The 21,217-nt window shown below is 42.7% G+C and overlaps 1 protein-coding gene across 1 annotated transcript in view; it reads right to left on the reverse strand.

Moving 5' to 3' along the window:
* Positions 1-350: 350 nt before the first annotated feature.
* LOC147602602 (MADS-box transcription factor 23-like) overlaps positions 351-21,217 on the reverse strand; it is a 29,620-nt gene continuing 8,753 nt past the window's right edge. The window contains exons 3-7 of the mRNA XM_086797838.1: positions 1,199-1,248; positions 1,022-1,127; positions 895-936; positions 663-806; positions 351-579 (exon numbers count right to left, since the gene is read on the reverse strand). Of these exons, the coding sequence (XP_086653964.1) occupies positions 502-579; positions 663-806; positions 895-936; positions 1,022-1,127; positions 1,199-1,248 (420 nt within the window). The 3' untranslated portion in view covers positions 351-501. The remainder of the gene's footprint in view (positions 580-662; positions 807-894; positions 937-1,021; positions 1,128-1,198; positions 1,249-21,217) is intronic.

Here is a 21,217-nt window from a genome sequence, read left to right on the forward strand (position 1 = left end):
TACATTGTTTGGATGGGAGAATGGCACCACTGCCATTCTCTCGTATAGTAAGAATGCCATTCTCCCTTGGTAATAATGGCATGAGGGGAGAATGGCACCAGTGCCTACAAGTGGCAACCCACCACTTGTAGGCCAAGCGGCTTGAAAAATCCATCACCATGAATGTGATGCCTATGGGCTTCATTGTGTTTCTGTCGAGGAGCAAGATTTACTACAATGTGGAAGCTACATCCATACATCGAACATACCTCCTCAACGAGAAATTAGTCCAGTTGTTTTGAGAACAAAACATCAATCCATCCTCCAAGGCACACTTCAATTTCCAAACCAAGAATCTCTATGTAGCCCATTTCATTTACACACAATTACAACATTACATGAACGTATTTCACGAAGACCCAACACATAATTACGTTTACGTATTTCACGAAGTTGTCAAGGAAAGGATTGATTCGCGCTCCATGTTATGCGTATCAGCAGGTGATGGAACGAGCCTTCATTTTACTTGCCATTGCGTATTGGAGCGCCTGTGTTTGCAGTGCCGTCTCGGTGGCTGGCGATGAGCAAGGTGTTGAGAGCCTGCTTGAGGGGAAGAATTGCGGATCAAAGAATGATGAGAAAAAGAAAACCGAAGGATTAAACAGCAGAGTGGTCTACTTTACCTGAGCTGGAGCTGGAGTGTGTCGGAGCTTTCGATCTCCCCCGGCGAGGACGCCGCCACGCTCAAGCTGATCTCTGTAAGAACAAGTCCCCGCTAATTGCAGTTCCGTTCGCAAATCCTCGTTTTCTCTCAGGAGCTCTTCTTCCTGCCCGATCACGCACCCGCACAACCCTCATTAGAATCCGGCAGGCACACCAATCAAAGATGCAACCCACAAACTTATCAGCATCTACCTTTCTGACAAGGCTCTCCATTTGCTCCGACGTTAGTTCGTCCTGCAGCACAACATAAGATTAAGGCGAGATTTCTCAGTAGCTTGTCCACCATTTACCAAAGATTGTAGAAGTGTTCCTATCTTGCCTTTCTTAGACGGACGCTTCTTAGCCCTGACGCCATTTGGTCCTCGAGTTTCTCGAGCTCAGCGTATGAGAGAAGCTTGACCGCCTCCAATCCGCCATTCCACTGTCTGCGCATGACATCAGATACTCAGCAGTGATCTTCGCAAATCAACTTACAAGATCTGGCCCGCTTGTGTACCTGTCGTCTCGTTGCAGCCTTTCCACCTCATTCTTCAGTAGCATTATCTCCTGCAGCATGAGGCAAGGCTGATTAATTCCGTCAATTCTATAATTCATTCCCGCCCCACTAATCCATAGCAAACCATGCCAGAAAAGGAAAAGAAGAAGAGCCTTAATATGCTCTCTATCACCTCATTAGAGCGTAGGACTGGTCATAGATTGCCATGGCTCAGAGCAGACACAACAATAACTACTCAATGTGTCCACCGCGGACAAAAGTTTAGGTATTGCCAGGATCTCAAGATCTTTCACTGAAGATTAGCTACATCAAGAATGCACAATCTATCGTCAAAGTAAAGGTATCCATCCTCATGCAAGTGTATCCTTGCACCTTCTTCAATTCTTCAGAAAGGGTTTGCCAAACTCTGGCAATCTGAGCATAGGATTGGATAGCAAAACTACCTTAAGCTTATCCAATGCACTTTGACATTGCAAAGTCCACTAGAATGGAGTGTCCTTCAATAAGGTAGTTAATGGAGAGATAATCTTGGCTTGATGAAGATCTGCTACCGTCCCTTTAACCCTAGAAGTCCCCAAACTTTTTTCACTGTTTTTGGTTTGGTCCATTCCACTATCGCTTGTATTTTTTAGGATGGGTACTAATTCCATTCTTTGAAACTACAAAGCCTACATATTCAATGTGGTCAATGAAGAAATTGCATTTTCTCTTTTTGGCAAAGAGCTTATGCTTCCTTGGGATTTTCAGCACCTTTTAGAAGTGCTTTCCATGGTCAACATTCTTTGAATATAATAAAATGTCACCAAAGAATACTAGGACAAAGTCATATGGCTACTCCCTAACGATTTCTGACATCAACCTATTAAAGGTAGCAAGGGTATTTGTCAACCCAAAAGGCATCACTGTAAGCTCATAGTGAACATACCTTGACTTGAATGTTGTCATAGGTATGTCCTGCTCCTTGATAATGATTTCATAGTTTCTAGGTTCTAGATTTATTTTGGTGGATGTTTGGATTCCATGTGTCAATCCAAGAGTTCATCTCATGAATTGGAGGAGTCAGATACCTATTTCTCTAGAAAAGCATGGGGGTACCCCAATGAGATACACTTGTCCAAATGAATCCTTGTTCCATGTGTCAATCCAAGAGTTCATCTCATGAATTGGAGGAGTCAGATACCTATTTCTCTAGAAAAGCATGGGGGTACCCCAATGAGATACACTTGTCCAAATGAATCCTTGTTCCAACATCTTTGTGATCTATTCTTTCAATTCAAGGACCTTTGGGATAAAACATTTGTATGCCCATCATAGCGATCGACTGAGCTCCTAGAATAAGCTCAATCTCATGGATTACTTCTTTGGGTGGAGGAAACTTTATAAGTTCCTCAGGAAAAAGGTCAAAAGACTGACTAAATCATTATGGATTTCTTGCATTGGCCATCTTATTGATCTGATTCAGTGTCATGAGGTAGATGACATGTTTCCTCCCGAGTCACTTAAGCACCTTGGAAGCCTTAACTAATTGTAGCTCACGAGATTGTGTATAATGCCTTGAACCTTATTTCCATTTAGATCCAAAAAAGGAGACTATACCCTTATGGCAATTGATATCAACTTACTTTGCCTTCAACCAAACCATCCCAAGGATACCATCGTAAATACATAAGTTCAGTAAAACCTTAAGTACATTGGCTCTCTGGCAAAGGCTTTATAATGTCTATTGCATGGCATAAGAAATCATATTTTCTCTTTCGAGTTTAACCCTCATCAATTTTCTTTTCTTTTGATCTAAAATTATCTTCCTTAAGCAACCAAGAGAAATAAAATAATGCGTACTTCTAGAGTTGATAAAATAATGCGTACTTCTAGAGTCGATAAAAGCAGAGGGAATTTCTCACCCTGGAATGACATAGGAACTTGGATAACAAAGGATTGACAAATCTTCCCTAATGCTTGTGACAGCAATATGGATCCTTTCTCTTTCTTCATCCTCTTCACATTGGCCCCATCATTGTTATAGATCTAGGGCCACAGTCTATTTTATCTCAAGGTTAGCTAGTGGGCTTCCAACATTACATCCACAAACTTGGGCTACATCAACATTAAGTGAAGGGAGTGAAAGAAGACATAATCAAGTAACATAGAATAAACCAAGCCAAACAAGCCTACGCAATGAAGGCCATGCATTCTATGGAGTAGCTGAGGACTCAAGGCAGCATACCCCAAGTGTACATGTTGGGCTAAACAAGATAATATTAACTGGAAAGCTGAAATACACCACACTCACTAGCATAAGACTGATGAAGTGGAGTGCACTTACCTTTCTCAAGTGTCATGGGGAACTTGGATGCTTACCTGTCATCTCAGAGAAAGCAAGCTAGTACTTTTGAGAAGAGGTAACCACATTAGAGCAAGCTAGTACTTTTGAGAAGACCACCTCCCATTATCAGCATGTGAGTTTTTATGTTGAGCTTGGGACTCCCAAGGCTTGAAGAGATCCAAGGTAGCTTCAAGATAATAGCCCTCTGCTCATAAACACTCTCACCCTCTCACGAGTGTTAATGGGAAGGCACATGGGGGAGAGGGCTACCTTGAAGAGCTCTAAGCTAGCTCTCTCCTCACACAAACACCCTTTTGCACATGGGAGAGAAGAAGAAGAGACACACACTTGTTAACAATCCTAATATGGGATTGATCATGGTGATGAACACATGATTAAGCATAAGAATTAAGGTGGATTAAATAACACAAGAAACTCCATGACTAGAGAGAGAGAGAGAGAGAGAGAGAGAGAGAGATTGCACACTCAAATCTTGGGTTGTTTTATCCCAAGGGGGGATTGTTGCCGCCAGATTTACATGCTTTTTCGGACTCGGATTGGGCTGGTTGCTATGACACAAGAGTGTCCACAAGTGGTTTTTGTTTCATGCTCGGTAGCTGTGAGAAGTTCGAAGCTTTCCGCAAAGCTTTGGGCTTGCTCCCCTTTGTGGACTGATCTACTTCGGGCATGGCACTTCCCTATACATGAGTGCCAGCTCTTGTTCACACCATCACTCTCAGGGGAGATTTGTTGCCATATATATAGGCAGTGATGTGTGTGAACACACTTAGGACCGTCGGGGCACTTTTTTTCTCTTTAGAAGGTTTTTTCCCCCAGCTTGTATATACACCCATCATTCTAGGGCTAACTTATCTTTGTACATTGACACAATTTAATACATTGTGTGTTGTGTTCATTCTTGCTTCTTCTTCTCCAAGCTTTGTGTGCTTTCCTGCAACCCTAATTCCAACATATGTTTCACCTTATGCACCCACTTACATCCAATAGCTTTCTTGTCTTCAGGCAATGGCACCTGATCCCAAGTGTCATTTCCATACAATGTATCCATCTCCTCATTCATAGCTTTCTCCCAACCAATAGCCTTATCAAAACATGTGGGCTCTATAACCTACACAACTTTTTCCATGTAAGCATAGTGATGTGCCACATAACCATCATAAGTCAACCTTTGCATAGGGTTTTTGACTCTTCTAGATCTTCATAACTTTGCATTCATGGCTTCTAAAGCTATCTTTACACTAGGTGTCCTCATTGCTAGAATCCCAAGCTCCTCATCATCAAGGCTCATCTCTGAGCCACTAGACTCTCCATCAACAAAAGAATGCCCTGCAGAAATATTAGGCATACCAAGGAGCTCAACCACTTTCTCTTTTCCTTTATGTGGTGTCCAACTACATTTCCATGACTGGTATTATGACACAGCCTGCCACTCCATGGTTTATCAAAAAACCGCTGGATGAGGACTCTCCTAGTCCATTCAATGACTGTGATTACTGACTTGCATTGTGTGCAACCACATTTCCACTTACATTAGCCCCAACAAAATCCTTTTCAGCAACATACTAGCTACTCATCTCATCAAATACAACATCCCTTTTTACCCTCAATTCACGTGTAGCAGGATTATAACATCCATATCCCTTTTGCTTAAGGGAATACCCAATAAAGACACATTTTTTTTGCCTTTTGATCCAGCTTAGTACATAACTCATCTGGCATATGCACAAATGTAATATATCCAAAAACTTTTAAGTGAGACAAATCAGGTTTCTTGCCCACCACTGAGTTTCTCCTCTGGCGTTACATCGTGTATGGTTGTAGTAGGATTCCTGTTCATGATATAAATTGTTGTAGAAATAGCTTTAGCCCAATAGTTATTCGACAAATTCTTCTCTGTCATCAATGCCCGACGCCCGTGCTATCTCGGGCAATGTGCCTGCTTTTCCACTCAGTAACTCCAATTTGTTGCGGAGTATATCTACATGTAAACTATCTTTGAATGCCATTCTTTTGGAAAAAATCAGAGAACTCATTGAAGAAAAGTACTTTCCCCCTCCATCTGACCTTAGGCACTTCACATGCTTCCCTGTCTTCTTTTCAACCATCACTCTGAAATTCTAAAAATGGGTGAAAACTTCACTCTTCTCCTTCATGAAATACACCCACACTTTTCTCATGTGGTTATCAATGAATGTTACATAATACCTGGCCACCCATTGACATAGTTTTTGCAGGACCCCATACATCTGGATGCACAACATCTGGATGGACATAGTTTTTGCAGGACCCTATACATCTGGATGCACATCATCTAGTACATTCTTGCTCACATTTCTATTATGTGTAAATACATGCTTTGTCTACTTTCCAAATTGACACACTTCACATAATTTCTATATGACATCAATCTTAAACTTAGGAATCCCTATCATAATTTCTTTAGTCTGCATAAACTTCATTCTTTGCACATTTACATGCCCAATTCTCTTATGCCAAATGTCTATATTTCCAACAACTCCTGAACCATTTGCAAACATTCCAACACTCACTTCAGGCATATTTACATCCACTATAAAAATTCTGACAACTCTGTTGCCTTTTGCAACCGACCTGCACTTATCTTTAAAGTCTTCTACATAACAACCATCAAGGTTAAACCGCACCCGCACACCCTTATCAATTATCTAGCCAACAAAAACCAAATTCTTTGTAATGTTCGGAACATGAAGTACATATGTAAGGTACTTCACCTTACCATCCTGTATAAACAATGGCACATCTCCAACATGGGCAATTAGATGAGTGGTGTCATCCCCGGTTTCAACAAAACCTGGTCTTTTAAGACTATTCATTTCCTTGAACCACTCACCATGACTTGTCCTATGGTTTGAAGCACCTAAATCAATATACCATAGGTCATCCTTACATGTTGCTACATCATTTCCAGACACAGCATTAACTACGTGCTGCATAACAAACAATCTCTCATTTTCCTCATTATTGCTGTTAGAGGACGCATAGTTTTTTTGCTGCACTTTTCTATTTTGCATGTCATTCTACTTCTTATAGCAATCTACCTGCACATGTCCAGGCTTACCACATTAAAAACAATCTCATGTATCATAATGCTACCTTTGCCAATTACCATGACCTCTTTGATTCTCCCTGCCTCTAAATTGGCCTCTTTCATTTGTGTGTTATTGTTGTGAATCCTAGGATTGTTGCTGCTGCTGAACATAATTCAGATTACCTATTCAGCTACCACCTTGGCCATGACCTTGGCCTCTACCTCGTCCCCTACCTACACTTGTGATTTCTACACTTGTGTAGAGATCATGTTGCTTTGAACTGCCTTTGTTTTATGAAGACTGGTCTTCACCCAAACTCTTTTCTTCAATGATCAACATTGACACCAAATCTGTAATGTTGGGAATGTTCTCCTTAGTCTCAATAGATGTCTTGAATGCTACCTTGTATAGTGGCTCGAGACCACGTAGACATACTTCCACCTTATCATCATTATCAACAAAAACACCAATAGATGCAAGGGATTCCACAATGACCTTGATCTTCAAGGCATAATCATTCATAAAAATATTTTTCTTCTCCACAATATCAAGCTCATTCTCCATATCTTTTCTGTACAAACTCACAAAAAACGTCACTTTATTTGACCTGCACAAACTACTGTATTCTTTGCACAGCGGTACTATACTATACCCAAACTATCCACCACAAATAGTGACCTCAATTTGCATACATACACCCAATGGAAACTTTAGGACCTCTTTGTAGTACACACAGTGTATGCACAACCCAATTTTCCTTTCTGTAGTTCCAAAAGTAGAAATCTGCAGAGAATTGAAACTTACCTACAGTGCACGCAAGTGAACTGAAAAACGGAGGTCAAGACGCGTCAAAAATATGTTTTCGGCCCGAAAAATTTAGCAGAAGGATGATATATAGTTTCCTTGCAACTCCGCTCTCGCGCGAAGACAACTCCTTAATCAGAGTTCGCTAGATGCCTCTCCCGAAGAGCTCTCGACAAGGGTGTAGTAGCCAACACAAAGGGGGAAGAGTAGTTGAAGTTCTTACCCTCATACCACTTCTTGTGCTTCTTGTGCTTCTCTTTCTTACCGCTCACATCTTAGCATGAACTAGGCTCTGATACCATGAAAAGATGTAGGGGAGAAGGGAGCTTGAGCTCTTGCAAGCACACACACACACTCTCACAAACCCTAGAAGAGAACACATAAGATGAGAGGCTGTAAATTGTTCTTTTGCTTCTTCAACAAAAGAGGTCTACAAATGAGAAAAAGTGATTAACACACATACTATAGTATATATAAGCTGTCCGTAATTTGGACACGCTAAAGTGGAGTGGGTAGGTGTGGATTAGTTAGTGTAGTCCAGGTGTAGAATCTTTGGCGAGGATATGTCGGCACCAACCATCAAACCCTCGAGTGATGTAAATGTTGAACGGTCATGGAGGTGCCTCATGAGTGTCACCTCATGTTGAGCTTGACATCTTAACATTCTTGGTTTGGTGGTGGACTCTACATTGGTTAGCCACTTTGACAAGAATCATTTGATGAATGCCAATTCTAATTGCTAGAGTTGTTGTTTGCCAAGTTCTTGAACCTCAAGGTAAAGCTCATGCCTCGCATTTACACTCATAGTGCCTAAGTCCTAATGTAAATCATCCATATCTGGTCACCTGCAACACATGGATATCAGATCAATGTAGGCATAACAACAAAGTAGAAGGCTTTTAGTTTACCTATGTTTGAATGCTATTAAAAAGCTTGGTAAGATAGTTTTCTTTTTTTGATTTTCAGTGAGAAAAAAGTGCATAAAACTCTCCATGTGTGTTGCAAAAAAGTGATATAATGCATGCATGATGCAAATCCCTACTCGCATCTTGTGGACGAATACATCCTTCCGTGAGAACAACCTCTAAACACACTTAGGAAAAGACAAAAAACAATCGTAGTGCAGAAAAACCTTTTTCTAAAGACATTGAAGCTCTAAAACCAATCAATTTTCAACCTCAAAATTGAGGAAAATTTCTCCCAATTTTAACCCTTGGCAATGCCAAAAGCCGTTTTTTTCATTTCTGAAGAATTAAATATACAAAATCTTATGATTTTGTCTCATAATGTCTCATCCATCTTACAAGTGAGGCCTTTACCTTGTGGTATCTCTCCAACTATTTGTTCATCCTCTTTTTTTTTCCAGAGTCGAGACATGTCAGGATTATATGATTATGGGTCCATCATCAAGGATGAGATAGGTGGTACGGTACCGATACATATGCATCACCTCTATAGTGCACAATTTAAGCATGATATCCTTGCACGAAGTGGCACAACTAAATAGAAAAAAAAAGAATTAAGTTCTTGAGTAGCTTCATAGAGAGTTCCTAGTGCCAACCCTCTCTGAGCAATTTAACAATAGTGGATGATCAAGAGAATGAGAGATCTTAATATGAGCCATCAAAGGCATTAGGTGCGAGATGCAATAAAGGAAGGAAAGACTAAGCCCACATATCTTGACATAAAAGACAAGAGAAAAGCTAAGGCAGAGATCCATAACACCCCCGATAAGTACAAGCAACAGTGAGAAGCTATTAAAGCATGCCTCAGACATTCGAGGAATTCTCACCTTGGTGCTTGGTCACACTGGGCGCTTTCGTGCATACTTTGTAAGTTTTCATCTCTTTATTTTTGAAATTTATTCAAGACTGTATGTATGAATTGCTAAATAGTCTTCCTTGAATGTGTGTAGAGAGAAGTAGTGGGCTGTGGTTATAGTCAAGAAGAGTATGACCTCATGTGGTCTCATCTTCCACATGAGAGAGTGGGAAGGACACGACCTCGATTGGGCCCATGTCGTCAACTATGTAAGTATATAATATCGTTAAACATTAAATTTTATTGTTTTCTAAATTTTATGCATAAATATAAATTTGTTTATCTTTTCTACATCTTTTGTCTTTTTATGTTAAATTGTCCTAAGAAGACTTATAGTTCTATTTATATAGGGACTTGTGGGGAAGCCATGGGAAGTAGGAGGAGGTACTAATGATCATGATGAGTAGCTTTGACATAGGCCTTTCATTTATACATGATTATATTTTTTGTACGAGCTATGTTTGTTATTTTTTTAGAAGTGCTAGCTCCGCTCATTATTTTATTTGTAAGATAACTTTCAAAATTCCCAAAGTATCAAGATTTTCTCAAATTTGCTAATACACTATTTATACCACTTGTGAGTGTGCCTTGCATTGGGTACTCTTCTCTTGGTTCTTCTATGGGTGTTGATTGAACTATGTCCGTCATTGTGCCTCACCTCTTTGAGGCCTTGATTATACTACCAAATTGAATTGTACTCACATGTAGTCTATATCATCCACATCCTAAGTAGACATAATGACTGAGAGCGTGAGCAAGATTGAGATTGTGTGTGTATGTGTGTGTGTGTGTGTGAGAGAGAGAGAGAGAGAGAGTGTGTGTGTGTGTGTGTGTGTGTGTATCTGTGTGGTGGATGGATTATACTCTCTCTCTACCAGCCACTCAGCCTTTGAAGATGAAAAATTGTCAACAAACTCCATTGAAAAACTGAGAGAGAGAGAGAGAGAGAGAGAGAAAGAAAGAAAGAAAGATTTTATTAACGTCTTCCAAAAGACCGAACTCGGCCTATGAGACAAATCGGAGTACCTGTATGGGGTATCCTCTGTCATCCCAACAAAATGAAAAAGTACTGAATAAAAAAGCTGAATCTGGGTGTGCAGGGGATGGAGCTCTATTACTAGGAGAATGCAAAGCTATATGCATGGAGTATATAATCATGATATGCAACCTAGCTAGCTCCATCCTGTACCATACTGGGGGTATAAAATGATATACATCAGTGAAGGGGGTGTCCACAGCTCCCTGAAGAACATGCCTGGGTGTGCTTTGAAGCAAGCCAGTCGCTCCGCACCCTCTCTGTGAAACTGAGCTCTGATCTCTGTCATCTCTCTCTGGTATAGGCGTGGTGTCTGAAAGCCAGGTGTCCTCTGTCTCCTGCGGGCTCTAAGTGTCTCTACTCTCTGGAGAGTAATTCCCTGTTGTGTAGGGGCTGGGAGGGGTATGGATCTCTGAAAAAATGTAGTAATCTGTGTCCGTCGCCCCCCCTCTGGAGCTGTCTGAGCCTGTAATAATGTCTCTCTGTGGCGCTGTATGTCTACAATGTATCTCCCCAGTATGCGCTGGTCTGCTGTCTCAAAGATCTGGCGTAGGGAATGTGGCTCTCTGAATAAAATGGGATATCTCTCTCTGATGGCTGTATATGCTCTGCATCTGCATACATAATGCTCCTCACTCTCCACCACCTCTCTGCACAATCTACATACCCTCTCCTCTCGGGGGATCCGTGCTGCTCTGCCAGTCTCAATCTCCAATCGGTGTGATGAAACTCTGAGCTGACCAATAGCCACTCGGGAGCCGTGTGGTAAAAAGTCCTCCATGTATCTAGGCCTCTCTATAAATCCATCATCAGTGATACTCATGAAGTGATCTCTATAGTATAGCATCTTCGGTGGAAGAGGCTGTGTAGGCGATATCCATGTCTCTCGTGTATAGAGCTACCATAGATCCTGTCTCAATACTCTGTTCCTCTCACTATGAGAGAGACGGATATGTGGTGCATCCCTGTCATACTGGAATGGTGGTAGATGATCCATGTCTAGGCCATGCTGTGAGAACCAATGTGTGACCTGTGCATACCATGATCCTCTGTCTCCTGCCTCAGCCAACTGTCTAGATGCCTGAAAAGCTCTATATGATAATCTATCCTGTGGCATCTCTCTGAATCTGTCTAGCAGGCATATAGTCTGAAATATGGCCTCTACCATCATAGGAGGCGCAGCAAACTCTGCTCGGATAATGTCATGAGGTACTGACGGTTTGCTGCGTATCATGCGTGCCATCATGAGGGCCTGTGGTCTCTCTATCTGTGTCCACCAATGGGTAGCAAGGCCTGGCGCCCATACTGATGCTCCATACATCAATGCCGGTGTGACTAATGTGTCAAATAGCCACCCCTTCGTCCGGGGCTCTTGAAAATGCGCCTGGTGGCACTGTCTCTCTAGCATAGCCAATGCTGCATATCCCCGTGTCAATCTAGCTCTGGCTGCTGAACCCATGGTAAAGCGTGTGGCTGCTTGCAGAGAAGGTAACCCCTAGGTACACGTATGATGTCACCACCTCCACCTGGCATCCTGTGAGAGTGAATGTCAGCTGACTCCTGCCTTGTCTCGATGTATGAAAGACCATAACCTTGGTTTTCCCAAGGTTCACAGTAAGTGCAGAAATCATCGAGTGCATGTAGATGCTGTTGTAGACCACCTGGGGACTCAAACACTAATACAATATCATCAGCATAGAGCATAATATGTACTGAGGTACCTACTAAATCAACTCCATCTCCGCCTCCCCGTGTAATGAAGTCAGCCCCACCTCATCAATGTATAACCCAAATAGCGTGGGGGAAAGTGGGCATCCTTGCTTCACACCAATGGTGCTAGCAATAGTCTCGGACATACCTCCTGGACATCTAACTCGCCCAAAAACCTGCTCATATAATGCATAGATGCCCCATGTCATATCTGCTGGTATGCCAAGAGACTGCAAGCGCTGAAAGAGCCTCTCTCGTGGTACTGTCAAATGCCTTGCGGAAATCCACAAAGCAGCAATAGAGCTTTCTCTTCCTCACTCTGGCCTGATCAATCATACATCTCAAAGTGAATACATGGTCAGTGGTAGAGAAAGCTCTCCTGAAGCCTGCCTGCCCTGATGAGCGTAAACCTGCTCGCTCAGCATATAAGCTAAGCTCTTGCTCCAGCACTGCACCATAGAGTTTGGCCAGCACGTGGCCAACCATAACCGTCCTGTAGTTGCTCGGATCGAGCATATCCCCTGTTTTGTGAATCGGCACAATGGTGTGCATCGTCCACTCTGCAGGCAAACCCTCTGCTAGTGCCCTGTTAAACAGGTGTGCAAGAAAAGGAGCTAAAGAATCTACTGCATATATGAGATGCTCACCCTGCAGGCCCATATGGTCGGCGGCCCGTCCATGCTGTAGGCGGCGGATAGCTTCCTGTACCATCGAGTGGGTAAAGAAGCTAGCTGTGGTAGGTCGAGGCTGTTGTGGCTGAGGTATAGGTGGTTGTTGTGGGGCATGGTATAGACCCTCTGCATATGTGTGCCATGTCTGTGGGTCTGCAACAATAGGTGTCGAGGTCCGAGGCTCTCTGAAGTGCCGCCATGAGACAGGGCTATCTCTACTCATGAAGAAATGAAAGATCTCTAGCTCTTGTATCTCTACGAAGGCCCACCTTTTGCGGCAAGTAAGTCTCCTCATCTCTCTCCTCGACTCCTGCTCTGTGATGGATCCCAAGGCTCTCTGTATGCAGAGTCATGAGTATAGGGCTCTGCACTCGTCATCATACCATCTGTTCTGGGGCATAGTCCCAGGTCTCGCAGGCTCTCCTGAGTGTACACGATCTGTTCTGGGGCATAGTCCCAGGTCTCGCAGGCTCTCCTGAGTGTACACGATGTGGGAAGCTCTGTAATGCAGCCGTGTGTAGGAGTGATGCGAGCTGGGCTGTAATGGTATCCATAGATGCTAGGGGATCCATGAGTAGGAGCCCATCCTCTACTCTGCCAGTGTATATGTCTGCCATGTCATGTGTGAATTAGATGGTAGTGTGTGGCGTCGGTATGTGGGGGGCTGGTGATACTGGTGATCCAGCTAGTGAAAATGCCAAGTATGTATGATCTGCCCCAATAGGACGAGGTGGAATGGAGAATGAGGTGACAAGCTGTGATGCCTCCAAAGACCCCATAATGTAGTCTACCACCGTGCCTCCGGTTCATGTATGACCCCCATGTGGGAAGCATGTTAGCCCTCCTGATCCCGGCCACTGTAGCATCCCGTTATAAATAACGAGACGGTGCCTGGCTCCCAACTCTAGTAAGTGGTCCCCATAATGTCCTCTGTCTGGTCTAGTGTCCTCTGATGCCCGACTAGCCCCTATCTCCTCTGGATCCACAGGGTGGAGGATCTCCATGTCATCATAGTCATACACCTCACACTGTCTGCTCTGTGTGTGGGCATTGAAGTCGCCCATAAGAAATACTTCCCCTAGTGTAGAATAATGCATAATCTCCTCTGACAGACAAGTGTATGGCGAGGCTCCTGTCTCCTCCTCCTGTGGCATGTCCTCTATAATGACATAGGAGGATCCTGATGGAGAAAAGTAACATAGAGCTATGTATATAACCCTGTCCTGTGAGAGCTGTAAGCTAATCCACATGTATCTGGCCTCTGGATCCTGTGCTACCACTCTTAGTCTCCCCTGTAGCTCCCGTCTGAATAGGACTGCTACTCCCCCCGACCCTCTCGAGGTACCCTGGCGTGTGGTCCTCCTATATGCTGACTCCCACTGGAATCCCTCTACTCGAGGTAGCCCTCTCTTTGGGCTCTGATGTGTCTTTGTCAGAAGTATGATGTCTCTCCCCACCATAACATGCTCCAGTCGTCCAGGCTGCACCCATAGTGAAAGAGAGGACAAAGATATCTCTTTAGAAAAATAAGATACGTGATATTTATATAGATACAATTTATTAGTTGGTCAATACCAACAATTAATTTTTAGTATTAAGAAAGTATCCGTATCCATGATTTCTAGAATGAATCCATGTATGAATGGCTTATGTATTATCTTAAATATTTAGTTTGTCCAACTTTTTAGGATCTTCCTTAAGCTCCCTCAAGCTCTCTTCATTTCGGTAAGAGACATGCACTACCATTCTCTTTGCTATTGCAACCTAAGATGCTTGGGACAACTTTGCTTTAAAATATGTTTTTTTAATAATAATCTTTTGTGTACTATTAATGCACAAAACTATGTAAATAGTATTATGCATAGGTCTATGCATAAGATCGTTGGACTCCCCTCCTAGGCTGTCATCTAGTAATATAAGAGACTACACGACACATGATGAGATATGAGACTTCTTTCAAATGCTCTCCCTTAAGTAGTAGGAGAGGTAGCCATGCTAGAGCTTGGCACACCTATCCTATGGTTCTACACCTTAGATAACCAGGCTAGTGAAAGAGGGAGTTCATATCGTAGGTCTCCACAAAGTGATAGAAACTGCCATAGTAGTGGAAATACTAGTGGCAATGGTGGTGGTGGTGGTGATAGTGGTGGTATTGGTGGTTGTTGTGGGTGGTGGTGGGATGATGTTTACACTTCACCTTATCATCTACAAGAGAGTTGGCAGTGTTTTGGTTAATGCCACTACTATGGCATCCAGCCAGGGACCCACTCTAGGCATTCATACTCCTCGGTCTCCGAATGCCCACACTCCTTGCTTTAGGGCACCTGCATGCTATTCTTATTGATGCTACAATGATGGATCCACGATGGTGGACTCATCAATGAGAAGAGGATGCAAGTACTACCACATCTTGACATGTGTACATCAACTCTTGTTGGCGGTCCAGTTTTCCCATGATATCCTCAGGAAGTGGAACAACCACACGAAGAGCTATATCCTCAACCAACTCTATCGATCCTGCAAGTACTACCACATCTTGACATGTGTACATCAACTCTTGTTGGCGGTCCAGTTTTCCCATGATATCCTCATCAGGAAGTGGAACAACCACGAAGAGCTATATCCTCAACCAACTCTATCAATCCTGCAACAACCAAACCAAGATGAAAATTTTAGTACAAAGTGGATGCTAAAGAGGATGACAACCACAATGAGTCATCGAAGGTTACATGTACGAGATGCATTAAAAGAGAAAAAATAAGTTCCCCTGTATCTCGATGTAAATGATTAGAGGAAGGATAGGGATGAAATACTTGACACCCTTGATAAGTATAAGAAATAATAAGAGGAAGCTAGAGCATGTTTCAAAGATTCACGGTTCTCATCTCGATAATGGGCGTGACACCGGATACTTATGTACATACTTCATAAGTGAATCCCTCACATTTACTCCATGTGCTTATCCATGCTTCCGTACTCCATGTATTTACGTATAGCCTGTACCATATGTGTACTCAATTGCCTTCAATGAATGTGTGTAGAAAGAGACAACCGGTCATGCCTATATGCAAGACAAGTACAAATATGCATGGAGGCATAGAAAATCTACATTGCTCAAAATCTTGGCGCAATAAGAGAATCCAATTAATTGGGCCCACATTTTTAACTATGTAAGTATAATGGTTTACGAATGAAGTTTACAACTTATGGTTTGGTATCATGTAACTTATGGTTTACCTATATTTATTGGGGGAATTCAGAAAGAGGCTCACGATGCCGAGGAAGGGAAAGGAGGTGATGGTGGGAATGATGACGACTAGATAGGCTATTTTTTACGAATGGTTTTCCCAAAATTTAATCTATTTTGGACAATGTCCATATCATTTATTGGTATCGAATACTTATTTTCATAAAGCATGTGAAATATATCTTAGAGACATTTAATTTTGATGCAAAGATTGTAAATATTATTGGGCCAAAATATGTGTAGAGTTTGGGGTGTCCCCATTGGTTATATATGCCCTCTTGTAGACTTTTACTTGCATTCAACATGTATACACTCTTTAAATAGATTGCCTCACACAGTTGGCACTAGAGTTCTCTTTGTAGTTGCATCATGAGAGGGAGATGCAATGTATGAAATAATCTAGACCACCCTCCTCCTCATCCACACACCACCACGATTACCAATATGTGTATGGTATTTCAAGGTAGTTGATTAGTTGCATGAACATGGCATGGATATGGACCATCTCCCCCCATTTCAATAGAGTCTAGATTCCCCTTACCTTAACCTCTCATGACATGAGATCAATCGAGTGTAATAATATTCTAGGTATATCTTCTTAGACACATACATCATAAATGGGTGAGAAGAGAGTTTTATAGACACCACTTCTTAAGACTTTTCCCATCACAAAGGCATGACCCTATTTCTTCCTTGAAACTGGTATATGAAGAAGAGGGATCATAGGACAATCATTTGCTATTTGGATGTATATTTTCCATTTTTTTCATTTCCTTTTCAATTCTTCCATGGCTAATGTCGGTGTTCGCCGCTTGTGTGGTTTCGGACCACCCAGTCGGCTCCTTCTGCTCTGCAGAGCATGACTAATGCAACTATGCCCAATGCAATAAGCCAACGGTGACACGTTAAGCTACTCGTCTACGTAATCTAGAGGAGTTAATCATGTTTGCATACAGGTTAGTTCCTAGGCCTCTCATGATTCCAGAATCGAGTCAGGAATGCTCTTTACATGGAATGATGGAGAATAGATAGAACAATGCAAAGAGAGGAGAGACAAGTGAGAGAAATTCCAACAAAATTCTTTTGTATTAGCTTTGGCAAATACAAAGTATTACAATGGTAAAAGCTTGACTCCTTCACTCAGTAGCCAACCACCCTCTATTCCTTATCCTCTCATCCACCCATATCCGACTAGAATCCTTTTGTTGCTTACATCCATACACATACTATCCGTTCTTCAAGAAACTATTACAAGTTTGTTACAAAACAAGAAGGCTCAATTTGTTGCACAATGGTCAGCAATGATTTGGCGGCGAAACAGGCTGGCTGGCCGCTAACACCTAGCGATCCGCGGCGGTTGATGCTGCACCACTAGGAAAGCTCAGAGTTGTTCTCGAAAAACAATTCATCTAGATATTCTTGACTCGGAATCCAACGGTTAGACACTTATGGCTTATCCCATTTTCCTTCTGCTTCTACTTTTGTTGGTGTAATACCCTCTGAAACAAATTGGATAGGGCAGTCTTGGGCATATCTTGGCTCATAGACCCTTTACCTACTGCTCACCCATGCATGGTCCACTTCAGTTCTTTCATCCACTCGTCGGAACTGCACATCTATGGAGTGCGCCTCTGGATACCTTGCCCTGGCCCTTCTCATTGTGTCCACATCCATGCATGTTGCAAAGGCATGGGGATTTGTTTGCTCTAGGGTGATGATGTTATCTGTTTTCTCTAGTTCTCTTGGCCTTCTTCTCCCGCCCTGACTCCATTTCCACCCATTGGGTGCAGGTATACCTGCTGGTTTTGACTTTGGTACTCCCCTTCCTCTTTCTGCCAAGTAGCTCTGTTGGTGAGGGGCACTAGCAGTATTGCTCTTCCAGTGAGTAGTTGCCTCCTCACTCAGATCTCTGAGTCATAAGAGCTCATTGCTTCTGTGCATAGGTCTAGATCGAGGGGATGCGATTTTTCCTTGTCTGGCTACTCCTACCTGAGAGCTCATCTAACAAAAAAGCTACCTTAGGCGCTTCCAATTGGTTCATGAATTTTGCAATTTCATCCTAGTTGGAAGGCCTCATGAGCTGTGTGGATCAAATTTTGCATGCACTTCAGTGCAATCTCATTCCAAATGCCCTAGTGTTTTTGGCCCATTTACTCTTGCATCTTTTTTTCCAAGTCCTCCTTTTCCCTTTTTTCTATTTTAGCCCAACTTTGGAAGTCCTCTAACATTTTTGTTTTTGACAGCACTTCCTCTGCATGTGTCTTGCAGTGTGGAAGCCTTGAGCTTGAGATGAAGATTAGTGGGAATCCATACTGTCGAGTTAGATCATGGCCTCCATTAGTTTTGCCTTCTTTCTAAGGTCAGCACATTAGCTATTGTAAGGGTGACATTCAGCTCATATGTAGTCATTTTCCCTCGTTTCTTCCTTGTTATCCTTACAAGCATGGCTTCCTCCACTTCCTTTTTCAGGGGTTTTATTATCTTGCCACCCTATCTCTGTTGCTCTTTGAGTTCTTTTATGAGCACCTCTAGTTCTTCAATCTTGACCCTCAGTGCGGCCTCAATATTTTCTTTATCCTCTAGCTTCTTCATAGCTGCCCATGCATGCTCTTTAAGTTCATTGTTGGGGATGAGATCCATTGATGATCCTTTCCATAAGACGATTTCTTTTCCCTTCCCTTCAGATTGCGCGGCTGGCTTCTTTCCTTCTCCCTTCAAGATCGTGAATCTTCTTTTCCAAATTTTCATCTCTTCCCTCAACTTCTCATTTTCATTTTGCAGCTCTTCTTCTCTGCTGGCACCTCCTCCGTTGTGTTGTTGCGAGCTCCTTTTCCCACTTGGCTTGTTGCTATTGTTTCCAAGGCCTTTTTTGGCTGCAAGCCTACTGTCTCTCCCTCCTTGGCAATTTTCCCCTTCCTGCCCATCTTTTTGTCACCAAATTTAAAGATTCTTTTCTTCCTCAGTCCGGATGATGGGAAATCTTGAGTCTTCTTGCCCATTCCTGAAATTGCTTCGCTGCCCTGCCCCGGCGGACGTCACCTGTTTCTAGGGCTTTCCTATTGCCTCCTCTTTGGGGCCTTTCTCCTTGTCCTTTTTAGCTCCTCCTCAGACCTTCTCGTTAAACAAGGCTATCAGACAAGGGCCAATCTTTGTTTTTTTGTTGAGCCTTATTAGTTTCCCAATCTATTCCTTCAAATTGTGGTACAAGACCTCTGCCGAGGTCACTCTTGTTTTTGCTTCGGCTACCTTCACCATTTTGAAAGTTTTTCTAGACATGTAGTATGGTTTGTGTGTGAGATTGATCATCTCAGTTTCTATGTATCTTCATCTACCATGCCTGTAATATTGAATTCCTTGGCCCTGCCCTTGCGGGCCAAATTCCCTAATCAAGTCCTTGTCATTGCTGGCTTGATCTCGACTTCCCCCTTGGCCGACAATTTAAACACTTCAGCTACATATAAAGGGTCGAAGACCTTCTTCTCACCTGATGGTAGAGTGATGACGTTTCACTTTTGAAGCTGATCCAATTGCTTCTTAGATCTAAAGTTGTATTGGAGCTTCTCTTAGGGCAGCTCTACGAATTGCTTCTCGACTTCCCCCTTGGCCGACAATTTAAACACTTCAGCTACATATAAAGGGTCGAAGACCTTCTTCTCACTTGATGATAGAGTGATGACGTTTCACTTTTGAAGCTGATCCAATTGCTTCTTAGATCTAAAGTTGTATTGGAGCTTCTCTTAGGGCAGCTCTACGAATTGCTTTAGTGCCATTTTATCCAGCCAATCAGCATGCTTGTCTGCCTCCTTGTACAGACTGGACGGGAGATACTTGAATTCCACCATCCTGTAAGATGCAAGAGACTTAGGGTTGAGGGACAAAAGGTAGGGGTGGCAGTAGAGTTTAGCATGAAGAATGGTGGAAACATAGCACAATAGAGAGTTTTTGCACAATGACATGCAAACTAGGCCTTCTATAGATAAAGTGATACGATTTTCAGCCGTTGTCGTGGTGCATGCCCCCCCTTGGTACGACCATAACTACCTAATATCTCTATGATTTTCCCGAAATCTTTTTAAAATCTATCCATCAATGCCCACTGCCCTAGATGCAAAGTCATTGATTGCCGGATTGAGGAGGGGAGATAGTGATTTGATGCGTCTCCCTTTCCATTTATGTATCCTTTTTTGGGATGGCAACCTCGATTTTCTTGCCACCTCCACGTTGTTGCTAGCTGGCTTCTTGTTCTCTGTGCACCTTCTTCTTCCTTTTATCCTTCTTTTTCTTCTTGGGGTCTTTTCTTGTTTGCTTCAAGATTCCCTTAACTCTGGTTGCTCCCACCACCACTTGTTCGAAGGTGAGGGTATCCCAATCATATGCAAAGGCCACCACTGTCTGGAGCTTTTCCCTCAGTCCTCTCACGAACCATTGACTCAATGTGGCTGGCGTAGCTTTGTTGGGCTGATCTAGATGCATTAACAGTGCTCAAAATTTAGCTGGAGAATCTTTTGTTGGCCTCTTCTTTTGAGTTAGCATCTATAGCTTTTCCAGTGCTTCTGTGATGGTCTTGTATTTTGTGAATCTTTTCAGGAAGGCTTCCTTCAATTCTGCAAATATCTGAAAGTGCTCCAAACCATATTGTGCATACTAGCTAGTGGCCTTGCCACAAAGTTGTCATAAAGTACTTTGTCATTTGTGGCAACAGAGCTCAAGTGGCCAAGGATGTGGTTTCGAAGATGAAGATGTGTTCATCTAGATCCTCCTTGCTCTTGCCCTTGAACATTGGGTACTTGAGAAACACATTTACTGATTCTTCTTCTTCTTCTTGAGCTTCCTGCCTCATATTTTGAAGCTCATGGTGCTCTCCTTTGTGGTTCCTCAATGCTTCCTGAATCTACTATTCCTACTAGTGCAGAGTGCATGCACACTTTCTTTTTAGATCTACACCCTCCAACTAGCTTTCCTCTACTGACTTACTGTGCAGGGTTGACCTTAGATCTAGTCTCTATCTTTCTACTCCCCTACCTGGTGTACTAGTTACCCAACAAGATCACCAAAAGTGTCGATGTGTCCAATTAAGACCCCATACTTGCGTGGTTCTGGACCACCTAGTCGGCTCCTGAAGAGCATGACTAATGCAACTATGCCTAATGCAATAAGCCAATGTGGACATGTTGAGCTACGTGCCTGAGTAGTCTAGAGAAGTTAATCATGTCTACGTGCAGGTTCGTTTGTAGGCCTCTCATGATTCCAGAATAAAGTTCTCGTCTGGACATGGATTATCTTAAAATGGAATGATGCAGGATACACAACACAATGCA

The sequence above is a fragment of the Cibotium barometz genome, unplaced genomic scaffold, assembly GCF_041138505.1.
Source record: "Cibotium barometz isolate CiBa-2024 unplaced genomic scaffold, ASM4113850v1 ctg412, whole genome shotgun sequence".
In the NCBI taxonomy this organism is placed as follows: Eukaryota; Viridiplantae; Streptophyta; class Polypodiopsida; order Cyatheales; family Cibotiaceae; genus Cibotium; species Cibotium barometz.